General features: G+C 44.7%; 1 protein-coding gene and 1 long non-coding RNA gene across 2 annotated transcripts in view; both read left to right on the forward strand.

Moving 5' to 3' along the window:
* Positions 1-888: 888 nt before the first annotated feature.
* On the forward strand, positions 889-13934 carry LOC140393518 (uncharacterized). Its single transcript, XR_011935640.1, has 5 exons — positions 889-914; positions 5527-5623; positions 12070-12143; positions 13432-13534; positions 13895-13934. It is a non-coding gene; the product is annotated as an uncharacterized lncRNA (long non-coding RNA).
* A 1687-nt stretch (positions 13935-15621) lies between these two features.
* Positions 15622-21915, forward strand: part of LOC140393808 (sushi, von Willebrand factor type A, EGF and pentraxin domain-containing protein 1-like) — a 145950-nt gene continuing 139656 nt past the window's right edge. The window contains exons 1-5 of the mRNA XM_072480270.1: positions 15622-15677; positions 16277-16350; positions 17153-17249; positions 18375-18448; positions 20722-20818. Coding sequence (XP_072336371.1) covers positions 16284-16350; positions 17153-17249; positions 18375-18448; positions 20722-20818 — 335 coding nt within the window. The 5' untranslated portion in view covers positions 15622-15677; positions 16277-16283. The remainder of the gene's footprint in view (positions 15678-16276; positions 16351-17152; positions 17250-18374; positions 18449-20721; positions 20819-21915) is intronic.

Genomic DNA, 21915 nt, shown 5'->3' on the forward strand with positions numbered 1-21915 from the left:
GGAATGCAAACCTACTTTTTTTTTAGGAAAAAGGGGTGTTTTGCTTATGGATGTTGTTAGGAAAGTTATTAAGGGTTACCTATAGAGTACTGTATCTTGGGGAGTATTTGTGTTGGTAGTTGATAAGATGTTTAATGTGTGTTCATAAAATGTTAACTGGATTCATAGAATAAACATTGTTTTGTTTAAAAATACTTAAGATCTCTGTTGCATAACGCCTGAAAAGTGGGCCCTTGTGCTCCTCATAACCAAAATCTCTTAAAAATTGTGGGTCAGATGAACTCCATGATATACTTCTCTAAACCCTGGCCCATAACAGTAGGATAATGTCAGATCACCGCACTCAGTAATCACAACATGTGAGCCCTGAGTGAGTTTTCTATTTGAGTATTCAACTAGGGATTAAAAACAAAATCTTTACAATGATCAAGGTGAGGGACTTTAGTGATGAAATGGGAATATTAATGCAAAGATAGAAATGTTAAACATGTTGTCGATAATCAGGTCCATTTGCTGGATCAACACTAATTGTCCATGTCTACTGGTTCTTTAACATATGTGATTTATATTAAACGTCATTTGCAAAGTGAACATTATACATCAATTCTCACTAATTTATATGGGGCCTAACCTGTGCTTTAAGTATAAAGCAGCAATGAAACAGTATTTGAATCTTATTTTATTGTTCTGCTAATCTAGTTGCATGTTTGTTATTTTGTTGATCGTTCAACAGATTTTTCGCCTCTGAATCGTAAAATTCCTACCTTGTCAGCAAACTGTAACACTTTTCCAATCAACCTTCATGACTCTGATAACAGGTGGTTTGGTTTCTTTTCCTAGATACAACATTGTGGGCAGGGATTATCGGCGATGTACAGCTGAGGGTTGGGAGGGTGAGGTTCCGTCCTGTGAACGTAAGTTTATGTCTTCCTGTTTTGTAAAGTGACTAACTTGCTTTTTACTGAGAAATTATTGATCCACTTCCAATGAATTGTTATGTAATGTTGATTCACAGCCAAGATTATTTTGACATCTTCGAGCTTCACGTGGGCAGCACAGTAGCACAAGTGGATAGCACTGTGGCTTCATAGCGCCAGGGTCCCAGGTTCGATACCCCACTGGGTCACTGTCTGTGCGGAGTCTGCACGTTCTCCCTCTGTCTGCGTGGGTTTCCTCCGGGTGCTCCAGTTTCCTCCCACAGTCCAAAGATGTGCAGGTTAGGTGGATTGGCCATGATAAATTGCCCTTAGTGACCAAAAAGGGTAGGGGGGATTGTTGGGTTGCGGGGATGGGGTGGAAGTGAGGGCTTGGGTGGGTCGGTGCAGACTCGATGGGCCAGGTGGCCTCCTTCTGCACTGTATGTTCTATGTTCTTCGAGTTGTAAACATCTAGAAATGGGAGGAAACAGCAATTCAATGCTTTGTTTCAATGTTGCATAATAAATATTTAGAATGTGTGAAATGAGAAATAGCCATTGATCAAATCAATACTGCTCGATCCAGAGGATTTTAACCTTCAACACCAGCACCAACAGTAGCGTTGAAGCATAGTGCCGTGGTTTGATGTGTAATGGGAATTTTAGGTGGTGCTAATTTTAATGTAGGAATGTAGAAAGCAGTCTGGACCGTGGGAAAGTGAGTAGTGTTGCGAGTCAAGTTAAAGTGCAGTTGATGTGAATAATGTCTACTTAAATTATACTCTTTCATTCTCGTTTACAGATCCTACTGTATCTGTACCTCAGAAGCTTTTTTTATTTGTTCATGGGATGTGGCCATCGCTGGCTGGGCCAACATTTATTGCCCATCCTTGAGGTCATTTCTGTGGGTCTGGGGTCATGTAGGCCAGACCAGATAAGGATGACAGATTTCCTTCCCAGAAGACCATTAGTGAACCAGATATGTTTTTATGACAATTGACAATGGTTTCATGGTCATCATTAGACTCTTAATTCCAGATTTTTGTTGAAGTCAAATTCCACCATTTACCCGGCTGGGATTCGAACCCGGGACCCCAAAGTATTACCCTGGGTATCTGGATTACTGGTCCAGTGATAAGACCACTTTGCCATTGCCTCCCTCCAATATAGACTTCAAGGAATGACAAAAAGATTAATAAAAGGGAAAGATTGGATTTGGAGAGAAAAATAGCTTGTAATATTAAGATAGAAAGTTAGAGTTGTGATGAAAACAGATATAGTTTTATGTGATTTATATTTGTAATTTTTAAAAGTATTTTTATTCAAATTTTAACATTTTTACATTTTACACACATCAATACAAAGCAAAATAAATTCAACACCCACCCCTAAACCCGCCCCCCCCCAACCAACCTCCCCACCCCCCTAGTAGTTGATTGTAACCAGCTCCCCGAAATGTAGTATGAACAAACCCCATCTTTTATGGAACTGCTCTCTCATCCCTCTTAAAGTGAGTTTCACCTTTAAGTGCAAGAACTCCATTAAATCTCCCAGCCACACCGAGGCACTGGGTGGAGAAGCTGACCTCCACCCCAAAAGAACCTGTCTGTGAGCGATCAACAAGGTGAAGGCTAAAACATCTGTCCCCTCTCCCACCTGCAAATCGGGCAAGTCTGACACCCCGAATATGGCTCCTAGGGGACTGGGCTCAAAATTCACGTGCAAGACCGCCGAGTTGGTGCTGAAGAACGACCTCCAAAATTTCTCTAAAATCGGGCAGGACCAGAACATGTGTACATTATTGTCTAGGCCCCTCCAACACCACACACAAATATCTTCCACCCACTCAAACAGCCAACACATCCTCAACTTCATCAGGTGCACTCTGTGCACTACTTTTAGCTCTATCAAGCCCAGCCTCATTTTGTTATGCTCTTGATGTAGTATAAGCTGCTTCCTTGATGTGCACTCTGACAAAGGAAGGTTCAGACTTGGACATAGCTTTAACACGTTTATTAAACTATTAACAATTCTCCTACTTCGATTCGACGCTGCTGTTAATCCTGCTATAGCTACTCAGACTGACAAACTAGTCTGCTACAATCCACGTGGCGGGTGTGATGTTCAATCAACCCTGTGTCTGTACTCACTGAGTGTCTCCACTGGAAAGGGACTGAGCATGTGTGATGTGTCCTTTTATATGGGTTGGTGTAATGCCCTCCTGTGGTAGTGTCACCTCTGTGTGTATCGTGACTGCCCATTGGTCGTGTCTTATCTTACTGACCTATTGGTTGACTGCCTGTGTGTCATGTCTCTGGTGTTCCCTCTAGTGTCTAGCTAGGTGTAGTGTATGTACATTAACCCTTTGTGTACTTACAGTGATGTATATCACCACAAGCTTTACACACGAGTTTGAGGCATTCACCCTCCGCAGCTCCTCACACCACAACCTCTCATATTTGTATTGTTAAATATTAGAAATAAGGTATAGTTTTAAGTGGTTTTAATGTAGTGTTGCTGTGTAAGGAAGGGTAAAACCCAAGTTCGCTTCATGTTAGACAAAGGTGTTTGCATCTGGAGGTTTATGGTTTTCATTCAAACACAAATTCTTGTGTTTAGAGAGGGTTATGGCGTGACAAGTATCAAACTGGTCGGAATGCTTTTGAACGTAGTTTTAACTTAATTCATTAGAGGTTGATTTTAGAAGGCTAGCGAGGCAACATCTCAACTTTGCTAGAAGAAAAGCCATACAATGGAGTAATGGTTAAGAAAACAAGTGCTGAAAACTTAAATAACAGATAGTTAAGGAAACTAGAGAAGTGAAGTTTCCAAGAAGTCTGACGTTAAAGGAACAAAGAGGAACTGCCTTTAAGAACAAGATACTGGGGGAAATTTCTACTTGCCCTTGTGCTGCATTTCCAGGCGGAGGGAGGCGCCCTGCCATTGGCTGGCACTGAGATCTTCTGGTACCGCCACTGTCAATGGGATATCCCATTAATTCCGCCCCACACCACAGACAAATGTATGCCGGTGGCTTGCCGTCTGTGAGACTGGAAGATGCTGCTGCAAGAACAGATGGAAAATCTATCCCACTGTTCATGGAACTGCAAAGAGAAGAGTTGATGAGGTTGCTACAGACCAGTCACCTTTTCTGAAGCAATTGTAAGGTTTGGTGCCTTTATTTCCAGTGTTTGAAATAATATTATTCCATTGTGGACTCAGTACTGGAGTTTGTGTAAAGGTGTTTAAGACAAAGGAAACCTGAAAGGATTGTTGGAAAACGTGGAATGGATTCTTATTGTAAACAGCTTACGGAAAGCATTGTTTAAAAGAAGTTTTATGGATTTGAGTTTGGAAACCCTTGTGACAATAATCTGGGGGGATTGTGAGAAGAAATCCACAAAATATCTTTTGAATGGTTTCAGAGTGTGGTATCTTTGAAAATTGTTGTTAAATCTAATGACCGGTCCTGTGATTCTCTTCCTCCACATTTTCCAAAGAAAAGTAAAAGTTACAATCATTTGAGCTATGTTTCCATTCCGGAATCTTCCCGTCCAGTATTAACACCAACTGGGATTGTAACAGGAGTGTCTATAGATGTTTAAAGAATTATAGAAGGACAGAGTTAACAAAGTGAGGATTGATCCGATAGAAAGCGCATCTAGAGAATTGAAAATGGAAAGTAGGGAGATGGCAGATAAATTAAACAGATATATTGCATCTGTCTTCACTATAGAGGACACAAGTAATATCCCATAAATAGCTGTAAATCAGGAAATTGAAGGTAGAGAGGAACTCAGAAAAGTTACAATCACCAGGGAAGTGGCATTCAGTAAATTGTTAGGGCGCGGGCTGACAAATCTTCAGGTCTTGATGGACTTCACACTAAGGTCTTGAAAGAAGTAGCGAATGACCCCATTGGTTTTAATTTTCCAAAGTTCCCAAGATTCGGCAAGCATTCCATTAGATTGGAAAAGAGCAAATAGAACTCTTCTATTCAAAAAGGGAAGAAGACTAAAAGCAGGAAACTACTGGTCAGTTAGCCCAACTTCTGTCATAGGGAAATATTAGAGGCTATTATTAAAGATGTTATAGCAAGGCACGGAGAAAAATTCAAGGGAATCAAACAGAGTCAACATGTTTTTCTGAGAGGGGAATCTTGTTGAAGATAGTGACCGAGATCTTGCGGCTGTTCACGCTGGCGGGATCTGTCAGCGAACGGCAGACCACCTCCCACCGCTGAGAAACATGCCGTGGGGAGTTCAGAGAATCTCGCCCAGTGTTGTGGGTGTTACAGATTGAGAAAAAGTCTTGTATTGGTGTTGTCATTTTGTTGAATGATAAATTTCAGACACATGGGGCGGAATTTTCCTGCAGTCCTGCTGCGGGAATGTTCTCGTGCAACTGAAGCCAATGGAATTTTGCATGGGTGTATGTGTTTTCTGGCTCAGCTCCCAATGTAACGGGGCTGTTGTACTCTGCCCATGGTAACTTGATATTGTGAAGAATTTTGTTGTCACTATTTATCTTCATATTAAATATTGCAACAAAAAACTGTTGGAGAATTTGGAGTTTTGTAATAATCTTTTCTTATTTTATTTTCTATATAGAATTATACTGTGGTTACCCAGGGGAGATTCTGAATGGATATTATACCCCATCAAATCAGACACTTGGAAATAAAGTTAATTTTTATTGTGACATTGGGTGAGTATTCAGTATATAAATTAATGAATAATTTTAATGAGAGACAAGATTATCTTAATGATGGAATAAAGACAATTTCAAATGGCAATCCCCTGCGTTTCACATTTCTCATAACAGCTCTCAGTGTGAGCCCTGAATGAGGTTAAATGTAATGTTGAGCTGACAATTTTTAAAAAACCTTTAAAGGTGAAAAATGATAGTGCTTGGAGTGGAAAATTCGTGCAAAGCTGAAAATGCTGAATCTGTTAATGATCCAGATCCATAATCTGAGATTTTCACTGGGCGTCCTCTGGTTCCTCAAAATTCCTAAACTGGGATTCTGTGTTCAGGAGTCTAAGTTCCCCCATTCCCCGGAGAATCGGAACCGGTCACAGCTGGCGCAAGGAGCATCCCAGACACGTTATTTTGCAAATAGGGTTTCCCATGCCATTCCATGGCACACCAGAATCTGCTCTGCAACTGAGAGGAGTGAGACCTATCTCTCGGACATGTCCCACACCTCGGAGATCAAAGCGCCATTTTTAAAGGACACTCCAATCTCCATTAGCTGCTGCAGCATCTACCTCCCACCCCGGATTGCAGGCAATCTACCCTAATTGATGGTAAGGCCCTGACCCCATAAAAACCTCTTTAGCCCCACTAGGCATCCCATTCAGCCACCCTATACCACCTGATATCAGCCTCCCCCCCTTATTTTTATGAGTCTGCCTCTTTGTTCTCTAGTGCTTCATAGAAAGTGAAGATCTGCCCCCACAGCTGTTCTTTTCTGGAGAACAGAGTGACAGACTCATAAAAAAATTACAGTTAGAGAAACAGCTGCTACTCTGACCTAATGGATCCCTGCAGAGCTATAAAAACAAACAATCTGATTCATCACTTTAATGTTCCAGTGAGCTGTCAATCACGATGCTTTTAGCAACTATGGAGTGTGAATTACAATGTTAACAATCCAGTAAAAAGCATTCAGACTCCTAGCCATACACACTGCCTTCAATACTTCAAAACGCAGTGAAATTGACTGTGTGAAAACCACTTCAAAAGTTTCCACCACTTTAAAGGTTTAATCTTCACCTTCTTCTCACAGACTTAGCATACTGACAAGAATTTTTTAAGCGTTTAGGAGGTACTGATGGGATCATTTTCGATCTGTTATAAGAAAACTTTATTTCTTCCTGTTATAACCTGCCTGCTTACCATTGGCTGGGGACTAATGACAATCCCACAATCCTGTGGGAGTATGAGCTTCCCCAATGAGGGGGGCGGAGAAACCATTAGTAAACTCCAAGTATAAATAAAGCTGGCCAGTTTGGAACAAGCAGGAAGGCGTGTGCAGCAAGGGAAGTTGCTGCTGCTGTTATATATATATGTTATTGTAAATAAATGTTATTACTTTGTATCCTTAAAACTCGTGCTGGATTCTTCGTGGCCCTCACAAAACTGGCAACGAGGGTTAAAGTGAATAGCTGTCTACACTGCTGAAGCCACCTCCCTGGATTTTTGTTGGATACAGGTTGGAAGTTGTTTTCTATTATACCATGCCTCTGTACGGACGTTTGGATGTTTTTGATGCTGCGCTGGAAAGCTGGAACCAGTACACACAACGGATGCGTTACTATTTCCGGGCAAACAATATCACCGAAAACGAGCGCCAGGTGGTCATATTGCTCACCACCTGCGGCCCGCATACGTTTGGGGTGATTAGGAGCCTTACGTACCCAGCTGCGCCGGACACCAAAACGTTTAATGAACTTGTGAATATAGTGGGGCAACATTTTAACCCAACCCCGTCCACGACAGTCCAGCGTTACCGGTTTAATACCGCTGAGAGGACCCGTGGAGAATCCCTTGCCGATTTTGTATCCAGACTACGCAGGATTGCGGAGTACTGTGACTATGGTGAGACCTTGTCAGAAATGTTACGCGACCGCTTGGTTTGTGGTATTAACAATGCGGCCACCCAGAGAAAGTTGTTAGCTGAGCCAACATTGACTTTTCAACAGGCCATTCAAATAGTATTGTCCCGAGAGAGCGCAGAACGAGGAGTGCAGGAGCTACAGGGAATGGAGGTGCATGCCTTGGGGCGCAACCCCTTCCGTCCAAAAACGTCCCCCCGCACTCCTGCGGTACCTTGGGCGAGGCGACGTCCGGACCGACGGCAGTGGCCATCGGACATTCCTCCCCGAAGGGAGCCTTCTCCAGAACCAATGGATGAGGAGCCATGTCCGTGTCAGACTTGTAGGCACTGACCCCGTCGCGGACGCCGGTCCTGGGGGCGCCAGGGGCGCCGTCATTCCGACCGAAACTGGGACCAGCCCGGGGGTCGTATCTTCCATGTGGATGAACCTGCGGCGACTACTCCTGAGGACGTGGAGATGGAGGACGACTGCCTGCAGCTGCATTGTGTGGCAGCTCCCCTTGTGGCCCCCATTAAGGTGACAGTATGGGTCAATGGTCACCCGCTTGAGATGGAGTTGGACACCGGCGCAGCGGTCTCCGTGATCGCCCAGAGGACATTCGACCGCATCAAGCAGGGTATACAGACCCTTACATTAACCGACTCACAGGCCAGGTTGGCCACCTACACAGGGGAACCACTGGACATTGCAGGAACTACAATGACCCCTGTTGTTTATGGATGCCAGGAGGGGCGTTTCCCACTTATCGTGGTGCACGGCCATGGGCCCAGCCTGTTGGGTCGGGACTGGTTGCGCTATTTGCGGTTGCAATGGCAGCACATCCTCCAAACAGTTTCTGAAGGGTTGACTGATGTGCTAGGACGATACCCAGATGTATTCCAGCCTGGTTTGGGGAAAATAAAAGGGGCCGTAGCCCATATCCAAGTCGAACCAGGAGCCACGCCGCGCTATTTCCGGGCGTGCCCGGTGCCTTACGCCTTGCTCGAGAAGGTAGAAGGGGAGCTCACTCGTTTGGAGAGTTTGGGTATTATCAGGCCCGTCCGTTTTGCTGACTGGGTTGCACCAATTGTACCTGTAATGAAGCCAGATGCCACAGTTCGCTTGTGTGGTGACTATAAACTTACAGTGAATACGGCTTCCCGACTCGACCGATATCCCATGCCTCGCATAGAGGATCTCTAGGCGAAGCTTGCAGGTGGACTCTCGTTCACAAAATTAGATATGAGTCACGCCTACCTGCAGTTGGAGCTGGACCCTGCCTCCCGACCATATGCAACGATGAATACCCACTGGGGCCTGTATGAATATACATGGTTGCCCTTTGGAGTATCCTCTGCCTGCGCAATTTTTCAACGTATTATGGAGAGCATTTTGAGAGGTTTACCACGTGTTGCTGTCTACTTAGATTACGTTTTGATTACAGGGACGTTGGAGCAAGAACATTTGGAAAATCTGGAGGCTGTCCTGAGTCGCTTTTCGGAGGCTGGAGTCCGTTTACGTCGCACAAAGTGCGTATTTCAGGCTAAGGAAGTAGTCTACCTAGGTTATCGGGTGGACCGTGAAGGTTTGCACACCGTCACAAAGAAGGTGCGTGCGATTCAACAGACCCCCGCCCCGACTGACACTTCGCATCTTCGTTCTTTTCTCGGTCTCGTAAACTATTACGGGAAGTTGCTCCCCAATCTGGCAACTACGCTGGCCCCGTTGCACCTTCTGCTAAAGAAAAATCACACCTGAGTTTGGGGTCAGCCGCAAGAAACCGCTTTCCGGCGGGTAAAGCAACAATTGTCGTCGTCTGGGTTACTAACCGACTGTGATCCTGGAAAGCCTTTGCTCGTCACATGTGATGCATCCCTGTATGGTATTGGGGCTGTCCTGTCCCACAAGATGAAGAACAGGGCCGAGCGACCGATAGCTTTCGCCTCCCGCACATTGACTGCAGCGGAGAAAAGGTACGCGCAGATCGAGAAGGAGGGCCTGGCAGTGGTTTTTGCGGTGAAATGCTTCCACCAGTACGTGTATTGCCGCCATTTCACTATCGTGACTGATCATAAGCCTCTGCTGGAACTTTTCAGAGAGGATAAGCCAATACTGCCCATTGCCTCCGCACGGATCCAGCGCTGGGCTTTGTTGCTTGCTGCATACGAGTATTCTCTGGAGCACAAACCAGGAACGCAGATAGCAAATGCCGACGCGCTGAGCCGATTGCCTTTATCGACTGGCCCCATGTCGACCCCCACGACCGGTGAGGTGGTTGCAACCCTAAATTTTATGGACACCTTGCCTGTCACGGCATCACAGATCCTTGAGTGGACCCAGAAGGAGCCAGTCTTGTCAAAGGTTCGGCACATAGTCCTGTATGGTGGGCAGCATAGACAGCTCCCAGGCGAGTTGCGGGCATTTTCCTCCAAGCTGTCAGAATTTAGCGTGGAAGACGGCAGCCTCTTGTGGGGGACGCGTGTGATTGTCCCGGAAAAAGGTCAGGAGCTGATACTAACAGACTTGCACAATGGGCATCCAGGAGTGACCAAAATGAAAATGTTGGCCCTGAGTTATGTCTGGTGGCCATGCCTTGACACCGACATTGAGAAGGTGGCCCAAAACTGCTCCATTTGCCAGGAGCATCAGAAGCTTCCGCTGGCCGTGCCCCTACATCACTGGGAATGGCCAGGGCGGCCTTGGGCACGCTTGCATGCAGATTTTGCAGGCCCTTTTCAAGGATCCATGTTCCTTCTATTAATTGACGCCCAGTCTAAATGGCTAGAGGTGCATAAGATGCAGGGGACAACGTCCTGCGCAACAATTGAAAAGATGCGTTTGTCTTTTAGTACGCATGGCCTCCCCGAGGTGCTGGTCACGGATAACGGCACTCCATTCACGAGTGAGGAGTTTGCGAGGTTCACGAAGATGAATGGCATATGCCATATCCGCACTGCCCCTTACCACCCAGCTTCAAATGGGTTGGCAGAGCGCGCAGTGCAGACATTCAAAAGAGGCCTAAAGAAGCAGTCTTCCGGATCAATGGACACGAGACTGGCTTGCTTTTTGTTTATGTATAGGACCACCCCCCATGCGGTGACTGGGGTAGCTCCCGCAGAACTCCTAATGGGCCGGAGACTTCGCACCCGCCTTAGTATGGTTTTCCCGGACATTGGCGCAAAAGTACACCGCACACAAGAACGGCAGGGACAGGGATTTTCTTGGCATCGGCCGATTCGGCAGTTTGCGCCCGGTGACCCAGTGTTCGTTCGGAATTTTGCTGGTGGTGCCCAGTGGGTTCCTGGCGTAATCTTTCGCCAAACGGGCCCTATATCTTACCAGGTGCAAGCCCAGGGCCGTCTCCAGCGCAAACATGTAGACCACGTTCGGTCCAGAAGACTATCCCCTCAAAAGATTCCCCGCTCCCGGAGCTCATTTCTACAGCCGCAGAGACCAGAGAAAAGGGAAGGTAGTCCTCATAATCTTCCACTGGTGCCTCACTCGAAGCCTGCGCAGGTCGTTACAGAACCGAATGGAGATAGAGACGCTGACATGACGGAGGCAGCAGACTCTGACTCCGAGATGGAGACACAGGACACATCAGAGGGGAAATCCTCGGGTCCACGGACCGTGGATGTACAACCGTTGCGCCGTTCATCACGGAAGCGCCGGTCTCCATCTCGTTACACGCCGCCTGATCCAGCGCCGCGTGCAAATTGTGTCCGGCCTGCGGCAAAACGAGTCCGACGCCCTCCTTCGCCAGGGTCGTCAGTGGATTCCTTGGACTTTGGGGGGGAGGGATGTTATAACCTGCTTACCATTGGCTGGGGACTAATGACAATCCCACAATCCTGTGGGAGTATGAGCTTCCCCAATGAGGGGGGCAGAGAAACCATTAGTAAACTCCAAACATAAATAAAGCTGGCCAGTTTGGAACAAGCAGGAAGGAGTGTGCAGCAAGGGAAGTTGCTGCTGCTGTTATATATATATGTTATTGTAAATAAATGTTATTACTTTGTATCCTTAAAACTCGTGCTGGATTCTTCGTGGCCCTCACAAAACTTCCACACTGACTTGCCGTTTAAAGGGGTTAGAGGTGCGAATGAGAGCATTTTGACTTGATCATTGGAAAACTTACACTTTTACATACTGAGTGACTGTTTCATGGGTTTTAAAGATGTGGAGAGCAGACAAAGGACCCTCATCCCAGGCAAGACCCCCAACCTGAGCCTTTCCAGCCAGCACGAACCTTCAGACCTCCACCTCCCATAAAGGACCCCCACTCGGCACCCTGGCGATAATTCTTGGGAGGGTAATTGCTACCTTGCCACCTGTTGGACTGCAAGATACCAGGCCCACACTTCTCAATGCCTGCACCAATTCACGCCAGTGGGACTCTTGGTCCCATCTTTTCTATTCTTAATAATTTATTGCTAGTTTGACAGATTTATTTCTCTATGAACCTTTAGAATTTGAATTGGTCAGCACACTAACATTTTCCCTATTAACTTTAAGGTCATTAATACAGGTGGTTTGTTTCTCTTTGTCTAGTTACAAAATGGTGGGTAGAGATTATCGGCAATGTACAGCTGAGGGATGGGATGGCGAAGTTCCAGCCTGTGAACGTAAGTTATATTTCCTTGTTTTATAATTTGACTGACTCGCTTTCCTTTACCAAATGATTGAGTCAGCCAGCAAGGATTTGTTAAATATTATTGGTTCACATGCAAATTTTCTTCCCTCCGGTATCTTGTCATCTTCTAGCTTGGAATTCCGATTTCTTGGAATGGGAGTTATCAAAACAATCCTGCTCCTTCCAGAATATTCTATCTTAGAACCAATGATAATGTTGGAGGAAGGAGGCAAGATTTGGTGGGTAATGGGATGTTTTGGTGAGCTTGTTGGCCGTCAGCGATAGTTAGGCCCACAGGGAATCTAGGAGGAAGTGAAACGTAAAGGAAAAATGCGACAAATGTTAATTATCCACACTCCGTTCCCTTCCTCTTCTATTTTCCTCTCAGTATCCAACTTTGTCTAGGCCCCGCTGAATTCATTCTGTTTGTGCAGCTATTAGGAAACTGTAGCATTCATTTACATTTGAGTAACAGTAACAGATGTTAATGAGGTAACAAAATCGTGGTGGAAGATTTTAGTTGAGGGCTGGCGAGGTGGGGCAGATAATGTCCTGGAAGGGACTTTTTAAGATGGATAAGAAACTTTGATGACACTTGTTCACTTTAAAGTTCCAACATTCTCAAAATAATGGACAATATTGAATTAAGAATTTTGATCATATTTTGTTTCTTTGCACAACCTTTCAGTGTCTTGCTTGCATTCAAAACTAATGATCTCTGTTCCACCGAGGCTCCTAGTCTCTGACCATTTAGTAAGTAGCTGACGATCGACCAACACAGAGTGCAATTAAAGATAGAGGGCGGGATTCTCCAGCCTTGCCCGCCCAGTGACCGGAAATTCCCACCCAAGGTCAATGGACCTTTGTATGGCCCGCATTCCGCCCATGGTGATCTTGCGGCGGGCAGGGTCGAATAATCCAGACCAGAGGGTGGAATTCTCCATCCGTTCACACCAGTGGGATTCTCCGGTCCTGCTGCAGGGAATGGAGTTTTGGCTGAGCACCAGAGTCTCCGTTCTCGCTGGCAGGCGTGGGATCTTGGTTGGGAGAATCCTGGCCAGAGAGGGAACAGCTGTTATGAAGTATTGCTGATGCAAAAAACATCTTGTATTTATGGTGGCAGAATTTGTTTAATAAATTTCAATGTTTGGCTAATCTGATATTGTGGGCAATCATGTTGTTGATATTCATCCTCATGTTAAACACTGTGGATTGTAGTGAAAGAACTCTTGGAGAATTTGGGATTTTCTCTCATTTGTATCTTTCTCATTTAATTTTAGGTGTAGCAATAACCTGTGGTAACCCGGGGGAGATTCTGAATGGATATTATAAGGCACCAAATAAAGCAGTCGGAAATAAAGTTACTTTTTATTGTGACTTTGGGTGAGTATTCAATCGAGAAATTACAGAGTAATTTTGTTGAAGGACTACATTATTTCAATGTTGTCTTATCACATTTCCAATGACAGTTCTCTATCTGAGCTCTGATTGAGTCTGATTCCTTCATTGTTCTGCTAACTTTAGTTTCTCAGAGGGAAAGGGCTGACTTAAGTAACTGGACGAGTATTTGGCAGATAGGGTGAAATTTGGGAGAATGATTGATTTTTGATTGACTGTTATTTTTCACGATATGTTTTTGATTGTTTGATAGATTTTTCTTCTGTGTCTTAGAATCCAAGCGATGTCAGTACACTGGCTTATCTAATTAATCTGATTAATGGTGTCTTGTTTTTCTTTTTCTAGACACAAAATGCTGGGTAGAGACTATCGGGAATGTACAGCTGAGGGTTGGGATGGTGACGTTCCATCCTGCAAACGTAAGTTAGATTTCTCTCCTTTGTAAAGTGCTGGACTTGCGTTCCTTTCCAAACGATGGTGCTCTTTTCAGTGTATTGTCCTGGAGTTTTGATTCACATCCAAGTTTTCTTCTCTGCAGCATTGTGACATCCCCTAGTTTGGAATAAGGGAGGAAACAGTCATTCATGCTGTAATTCAGCATTGCATAGTAAAGGAAAATAATTTATGAAATGACAAATTGTCATTCAACAAATGTTTGTTCTTGGTCATTCACACCTTGTTAAAGAAGACTTCACTCTTCTGCCCAATTACGAGTGTTAGTGTTGAAGTGAGGGGCTGTGTTTTGATGGGTGATTGACAGTTTAGGAGGTTCTAACTTTAGTGGATTTCGAGCTGACAGGAATTTGTAGCTTTTGCCATGGGAAACCGAGGAATGGAAAGTGACAGGAAAAGGAAAAATGCAAGTGATATCAATGATCCATAATTAAATTTTGTTCATGCTCCCTTCTCTTCCTCTTCCATTCTCATTTCATGCTCCAATTTGTGCGCAACCTAATGAACTGTGTTAGTGCAGCACATGTTGCATTATTTTGCTGATCAGCTAGAGTGAAATTGTTTTAGACAAGGTGAAAATATATGGCGGTATTGATTATGATGCTGAGGTCGAGCAGATAATGCTTTGGAAGCAGAAATAAATGATCTTTGTGATGTATTTGAGACTTGCAATCTCTCCGTCACTACTTTTCTTTTTAATTTTTCCAATTAATGGTCAATTTAGCGTGGTCAATCCACCTATCCCACACATCGTTGGTTTGTGGGGATGAGACCCAAGCAGGCACCGGGAGAATGTGCAAACTCCACACAGACAGTGACCAGGGGCCAGGATTGAATCCGAGTCTTCAGCGCTGTGAGGCAGCAGTGCTAACCACTGCATTACCGTGCCTCCATTTATCTGTCACTTCTGTGCTCCAGCTCCTTCCTCTTCACATTCTCTGCCAATCTCGGATGACTTCCACTCTAGTTGGATGGGTTCTGAGATGGCTGATAAATCCAATATACAGTCTGCAGACTCTGCCACGTGTGGGGCAGGTGGTGTTTGGAGGATCAGGTAAATGAGTTGTTGGGAGGTTTGTGTGCCTCCCTGTGGCCTCACCTTGGCTTCTGTGTGTTCCAGACGATGCCCTCAATGTCTCCAGTGTGTCCCCGAATGAACCTTCCCCATTTTGTTTGGTCACAGACTGGGGACTTCCATAAATGTGTGGGTGTGTTTGACTTTTTCGGTCCATAAAGTGTTTCTGTAGTCCTCCTGGGTGTCTCCTGCCACAACAGCCTTCCAAGTACAGTAGTTGCTTCAAGAGTATGGTGTGAGGCATACAAATTACATGTCCTGTCCAGAAGAGTTGGTTTTGTGTGATTAGCGCCTCAGTGCTGGGAAACGTCTAACTTCCCCGTAATAGAGGACTACATTTTATGAACAATTAAAAAAATTGTCTTCCAAAGCTGAGGTAACATGATAATCTCTGCAATTGTGTAGTATCTTATTACCTTCAGGTTAAAAACCTGAATTGCAATGTAAGCATTCTTGGAGATGATGGAGTTTGGTAACATTTTCTGATTTTGTTTTCTGTGTAGCATTAAACTGTAGTGATCCTGGGGAGTTTCTGAATGGATACTATATCGCACCAAATAAGACGTTTGGGAAAAACATTACCTTTTATTGCAACATTGGGTGAGGATTCACTGTAAATTACTGAACAACTTTGAAGAAAGACACTGCTATTTTAATGTTAATCACAAGATAATTTGAGATAGTCCTTTCTTGTTCTTCACCTGTCTGATAAGAGGTTTCAGTGTGAGCTCTGGGTGAGACTTTAGTGTTGATCTGTCAATTTATAAATAGTCTTTATATTGATCACAGTCAGGGATATTGGTGCTGGGTTTGAAATACAAATGGAAAGATGGAAATGTTACATGTGTCACTGATGCCTTGGCCCATGTACAAAGATCAATATCGGACAGCTGCACCCTTTGCTTCTTCAAATGCATCATTTTTATTGTAATTTAGTTTCATGGTGAGCTGGGCAAGTGTTTCTCTTGTACATTGTTCTTCATACTGACCAGCATTTATTTTTCAGTAACACTACAATTCTATTTCATTCCAACTCATTTTTCTGCTAAACCTGTCCTACCCGTGACTTAATTTAGCATTGTTTGTTGCTAGTTGAGTAAGTCTTTCTCATATGGACTGTAATTTTATACCCCATGAGCAAAAGATACCGGTTTCCCATTCTGGTTACTAATACAGGTGGCTGGCTTTTCTTTTTCTAGATACAAAATGGTTGGTAGGGAGTATCTGCAATGTACAGCTGAGGGATGGGATGGCAAGGTTCCATCCTGTGAATGTAAGTCATGTTTCCCTCTTTTGTAAACTGACTGGGGGAGATTTTCTCCTCCTGTTTTGGGTGAGGGGGGGGCGTTTTTCGGTGGAGGGAGCAGGAAATCCAACGCGAGTCCCGAAATGTGAATTATTCAACCACAGTTTTCTCTATGGATTGTCCCCATCTTCCGCCGATGATGTAACGGGAAGGCTGAACGTTGAGATCCCCATTTGGGGTTAGGGGGGCTGCATAAATCCAATGCCCTATGCTTTCCACTTTCTGATAATATCTCCATGATCACCAATCATCTGCATCCAGAGATCCGACACAGAACATCCTTGGGCTAGTGCATTACCAGCAGTAGTCACTGCTATTGGTGGTGATGCTGGCAACAGAGAGATGCTGGCCTATGATTGACCAGCAGCTGTCAGCGGCAGGATTTCCAGACCCCAGGAGGATTCTGGTACAGAAGGCCCAATGCTGGCCAAATTCACATTGGAACCTTCTCACAGAAGTAGCGCGATGTTCGTACCAGGTCGGGGAAATCCCACTGTCGGCATTAAACCCCGGCCATGATGTTTTAGATTGCTAATGAAGATTGATGCTGTTCAATACAGGGACTACTTTCTGTGAGGCATTGTGAATTTAGAGAAAACCCTGCAGAAAGTGACATAATTCTGAACAATGAATTTCAAATCTAAGGTAGCCTGATATTCTGGGCAATCAAGTTGTAGCATTTCATATCTGCCATTGCCGATGAAAAAACTGTTGGGGATTTTGGGTTTTTGTACAATTTCTAACTTCTCTCATTTTATTTTGTGTATAGCAATAACCTGTGGTAACCCTGGGGCAATCGCGAACGGATATTATAAGGCACCCAATTGGACAGTTGGAAATGACATTACTTTTTATTGTGACATTGGGTGAGTAGTCAGTTTATAAACCGCTGAATATAATCTTTATGCTGATTAAGGTTATTGATTACCACAGTTCGTTGATAGTTTAACAGATTTTTCTTCTATGAATCCGAAAATTCCTAACTGTATCACTTTTCCAATCAAAGTTCATGGGCAGGGTTCTCCGTTCCCTGACGGCGATTTCATAATCGGCGATCCGGCAGAGAAGCCCTTTTTAGGACCGAATCGGGGGCGGTGCCTGTTTTCGGATGCTCCGCCCCCTCCAAAACGGCATCATTGAGGAGCAAGGCGCATGCCATTGGGATGATTTTAGGATGTCACCAGAAGGCCCTCCACCAATGCTCCGCCCCCGATGGGCCAAGTTCCCGACCACGCGGGGGACGTGTGGCTGGGTTTCTCCCTCAACTGGCGGGCGGGCCGTACTGGCGCCAAAGAGTGGCTTGAACCACTCCGGCGTCGGGCCACTCGGAAGTTGCTGAATCCTCCGCACTTCCGGGGGCTAGGCCGGCGCTGGAGTGGTTGACGGCACGCCAAAGGGCCTCCGCTGGCCGGCGTGAGTTGCTGCATGCGCGGGAGCGCCAGCATGTTCAGGCGCATGCGCAGAACTGCTGCCGTGATCGTGGCGCATGCATGGGGGGGTTTCCTCTCCGTGCTGGCCTTGGCGGAGCTGTACAGAGGCCGGCCCGGAGGGAAAGAGTGCCACCACGGCACAGGCCCGCCCGCAGATCGGTGGGCCCCGATCGCAGGCCAGGCCACCGTGCTGCTGGCTGGGGGGCTTTGAGGAGGGCAGGGGGTACTGGTGGGGGCTGGCCCGGGGGTGGCAGGTGGGTATTCAGGGGGCACTATCTGGCGGGTATGGTCTGTGCACGACCGGGCCACGTTGTACGGTGAGACCGCCGCAGGTTGTCGCAATGCGCATGCGCGACCACAGACCATGCAATTCTCCAGCCGTTTATATCGGGAAGGCTGTGCATTTTACGTGGAGCGGCTGATAGACCCTCACCGGGTCGGTGCTGGGGCCGCGCCGATTGTTCCCACATAAAACGCCACGGATCCTCCGGACATAGCACCAAAAACAGAGAATCCAGCCCCATGACTCTGATCACAGGTAACTTGTTTTTCGTTTTCTAGATACACCATTGTGGGCAGGGATTATCGGCGATGTACTGCTGAGGGCTGGGACGGCGAGGTTCCGTCCTGTGAACGTAGGTTTATGATTCCTTTTTTGGAAAAGTGTCTAATTTGTTTTTTTACGATGAATTATTTATTAATTTTCAATGATTTGTTATGTATTGTGGATTGACATACACAATTTCTTCTGTTAGAATATTTCAAAATTATATTTTGGATTAGAAATATAATAATATTATAATCATTTTTATTATCACAAGTAGGCTTACATTAACACTCCAATTAAGTTGCTGTGAAAAGCCCCTAGTCGCCACATTCCACCGCCTTTTCGGGTACACAGAGGGAGAATTCAGAATATCCAAATTACCTAACAGCACGTCTTTCAGGACTTGTGGGAGGAAATCGGAGCACCCGGCAGAAACCCACGCAGACACAGGGAGAATGTGCAGACTCCACACAGACAGTGACCCACATCGGGAATTGAACCTGGGACACTGGAGCTGTCAAGCAACAGTGCGAATCACTGTGTTACCGTGCCTCCCGTGTGGAAAAACATTGCATCATTTGGACACTTGGATGCTTACCTGGAGCTTTTTTTAAGAGGAGTCACAAGTTTAACTTTGGGCTGGGAACAAACCTGCTTTTTTCCAATAAATCCTCTGACCAGCATGGTCCTTAAGGCTGAATGAGCTGTTTATTTGTTTGGAACTGCAATCACTTAAAATTGATGGGTAAAAAACTGACAAAGGCTGGTGATTTATGGGAAATCACATGACAAAGACAAATGTGAAGGCTTGGAAATGTTTTTGAATTGTGTGTGTTTTGAGAAACAAGCTGAGAAGAAAGTCTGCCCTAGATCACTCTTTCCATACCTTGCCTGAAAGTTCTTGCGTGGCTATCAACTTGCAGCCAGAGAACTCTCATCGGAGTACACCGATTTGGAAACCTGAAAAGCTGTAACAAGAATAATTGATCCAGTTCTATATTCACCTCCATGCTGAAGCTCTGTTTGTGAGAGGCTGTCTTCACATGATGGAGATTCAGATTAACAACATCCTGACAGCTTTATCCTTGATGTTATAAAGCCCATCATTCAAAGCCCAACTGTGCAGAAACCTTTATCTCTTTGTCGCATGTCTGTGTGCATGCGTACATTTGCGTGCTGAGGTTTTTTCTTTACAAAGGATAGATAATTATTCTTCCAGAGTACAAGTGCATGATAACCAGTTCTTGTTTCAACAAAGTTTTGTTTTATAATCAATCATTCTGAGTTAAATATTCTGGGTCGAACAACAGTGAAAGTAAATAATTGATCAGTTTGGCGAGTGAATTAAAAATTTCAACTACTGATGTGACCTGAGGAGCTAGAGAAACTGCACATTTCTCCCATCCAGGTCAGAACACTGCTGTATTTTTACATCTTCTGGCTTTGCCATCCAACACCTTGGAATGGGAGGAAACAGTATTCGGTGCTCTGACAAAACATTGCATTTTAAAGATTTGGAATGTGTGAAATGATAAATGGCCATTCTTCAAGTTTTTCCTGCTCCCTCTGAAAGATCATGGCGCCTATGGGAGTGTTGGAGCTAGAAACTGAGTTTTGGTGTGTCAGGGGAAGTTTAGGAGGTGCGAATTTCAGTGTCGTTTTAGCTGACAGGAAGGGGAAGTTTGGACCATGGGAGATCTTGGAGTGGAAGCGGTGGGTCTGGGATAATGCAATCGATGTGAATGATCCAAACTTAAATCATGCTCATACCAACTTTTCTTCCTCTTCCATTTGTAGTTAAAGTTTCTACTGTACCTGTGCCCCACTGAATTTATTATTTTCGTGCAGCTAACAGTAAACTGTTTCATTAATTTACATTTGAGTGAAAGTAATAGAAATTGATGAGGTGGCAGAAAATATGGTGGAAGATTTTAGTGGCAGAGACAGTCAGGTAGTGCGGACTCTATTGGAAAAGTGAAATAAGTGATCTTTGAGATAAATATTTGTACATGGACAGCTAAATATAATTGCTCCTCCATGCCATCGGTTCTCTCACCATTTGGTGAGTAGATGGAGAGCTGACATTATGATTTTGGTTGGCTGGTGAAGGTTGCTACCAAGTCAATGCACCGTGTTGTTGAAGACAGTGACCTGTTGTGAGATATGGCAAACTGAGAGAAAGTCTTGCATTTGTTTTGCCTTAATTTGATAAAAATTGACTTCTGAACATAGGAAGCTTGACATTGTGGACAACTTGGTTGTGGCTAATCATCTTCATGTTAAACATTATAATGAAATAACTGGCGGAGATTTTGGAATTTTGGAACAATCCTATCTTTTCTCATGTTATCTTCTACATAGCTATAAACTGTGGTGACCCAGGGGAGATTCTCAATGGATATTATACCACACCAAATCAGACGGTTGGAAATACAGTTACTTTTTATTGCGACATTGGGTGAGTATTCAGTATGGAAATTTCTAAACAATTTTGATGAAAGACTAAAATTGAAATGTGATTGAGATAATTTCAGATAGCCATCTATCATGCTTCACATTTCTGATAAAAGCGCAACATGTGAGTGAGGAATCCAATTTAGTGTTGAATTATAAAAATGTTTAAATTCTTTATACCCATCAAGACAAGAGAGATCAGTGCTTGGATTGGAATATTAACGCAAAGATAGAAATACTAGATGGTTAATGTTCGCTGGACCCATTATCTGGGCTCAATATCTGTTGTCTGTTTGCTATTTCCTCCAAATGCTGAAACTATATTCAAAAACAGCGCTAATGTGATCTGGGGGTATTACTATTTCCCTTCTGCACTGTACTTTCCATGGGGTCACACCAAGTTTATTTTTTTTTTTCAATAACACAACTCCCAATGCCGGGGAGTCCAGAATCCGGGGTCACAGTCTGAAGATATTGGGTAAACCATTTAGGACTGTGATGAGGAAAAATTTCTTCACCCAGAGAGTGGTGAGCCTGTGGAATTCTCTACCACAGAAAGCAGTTGAGGCCAAAACATTTTGGGCTGGGTTCTCCATCCCACAGTGCCCAAAGAACCTTTTCTGATGCGATGGAGAATTGGGTGCCGATCCGAATGCGATGCTCCGACCCCTGAGTCTCGGGCCCTCCGTGATTCTCCAGTCTGCTGGGCAGCAAATCACGTGGGCGCAAATCATTTATGGTATTTACCAGTGTTGCCCTGATGTGGTGGACCTCACGGTGGGCCAAGAGGGTTATCCCTTTGGGGAGTTGCCCCCTAAGTCCATCCGAGAACCACCCTCACAATGCACTGCCTGCCCACCCTACCTCTACCAGCCCCGCACCGGCAAGACCTCCATAATGAATGGTGGGGAAGGCTTAAAGGGCTGAATGATGCACTCCTATTCCTGTTTTCTGTGCTTCTCTCTATTTGTTTCCTTCATTATTCTGCTAAACACACTAACCTTTTCAATGTTTTAAAGTTTATTGCTATTTTGATAGATTTATTTCTCTGTGAGCATTTAGAATTCTAACCTGGTTAGTATCCAATTAACGTCCTGGCAA

Source organism: Scyliorhinus torazame, chromosome 17 (assembly GCF_047496885.1).
Source record: "Scyliorhinus torazame isolate Kashiwa2021f chromosome 17, sScyTor2.1, whole genome shotgun sequence".
In the NCBI taxonomy this organism is placed as follows: Eukaryota; Metazoa; Chordata; class Chondrichthyes; order Carcharhiniformes; family Scyliorhinidae; genus Scyliorhinus; species Scyliorhinus torazame.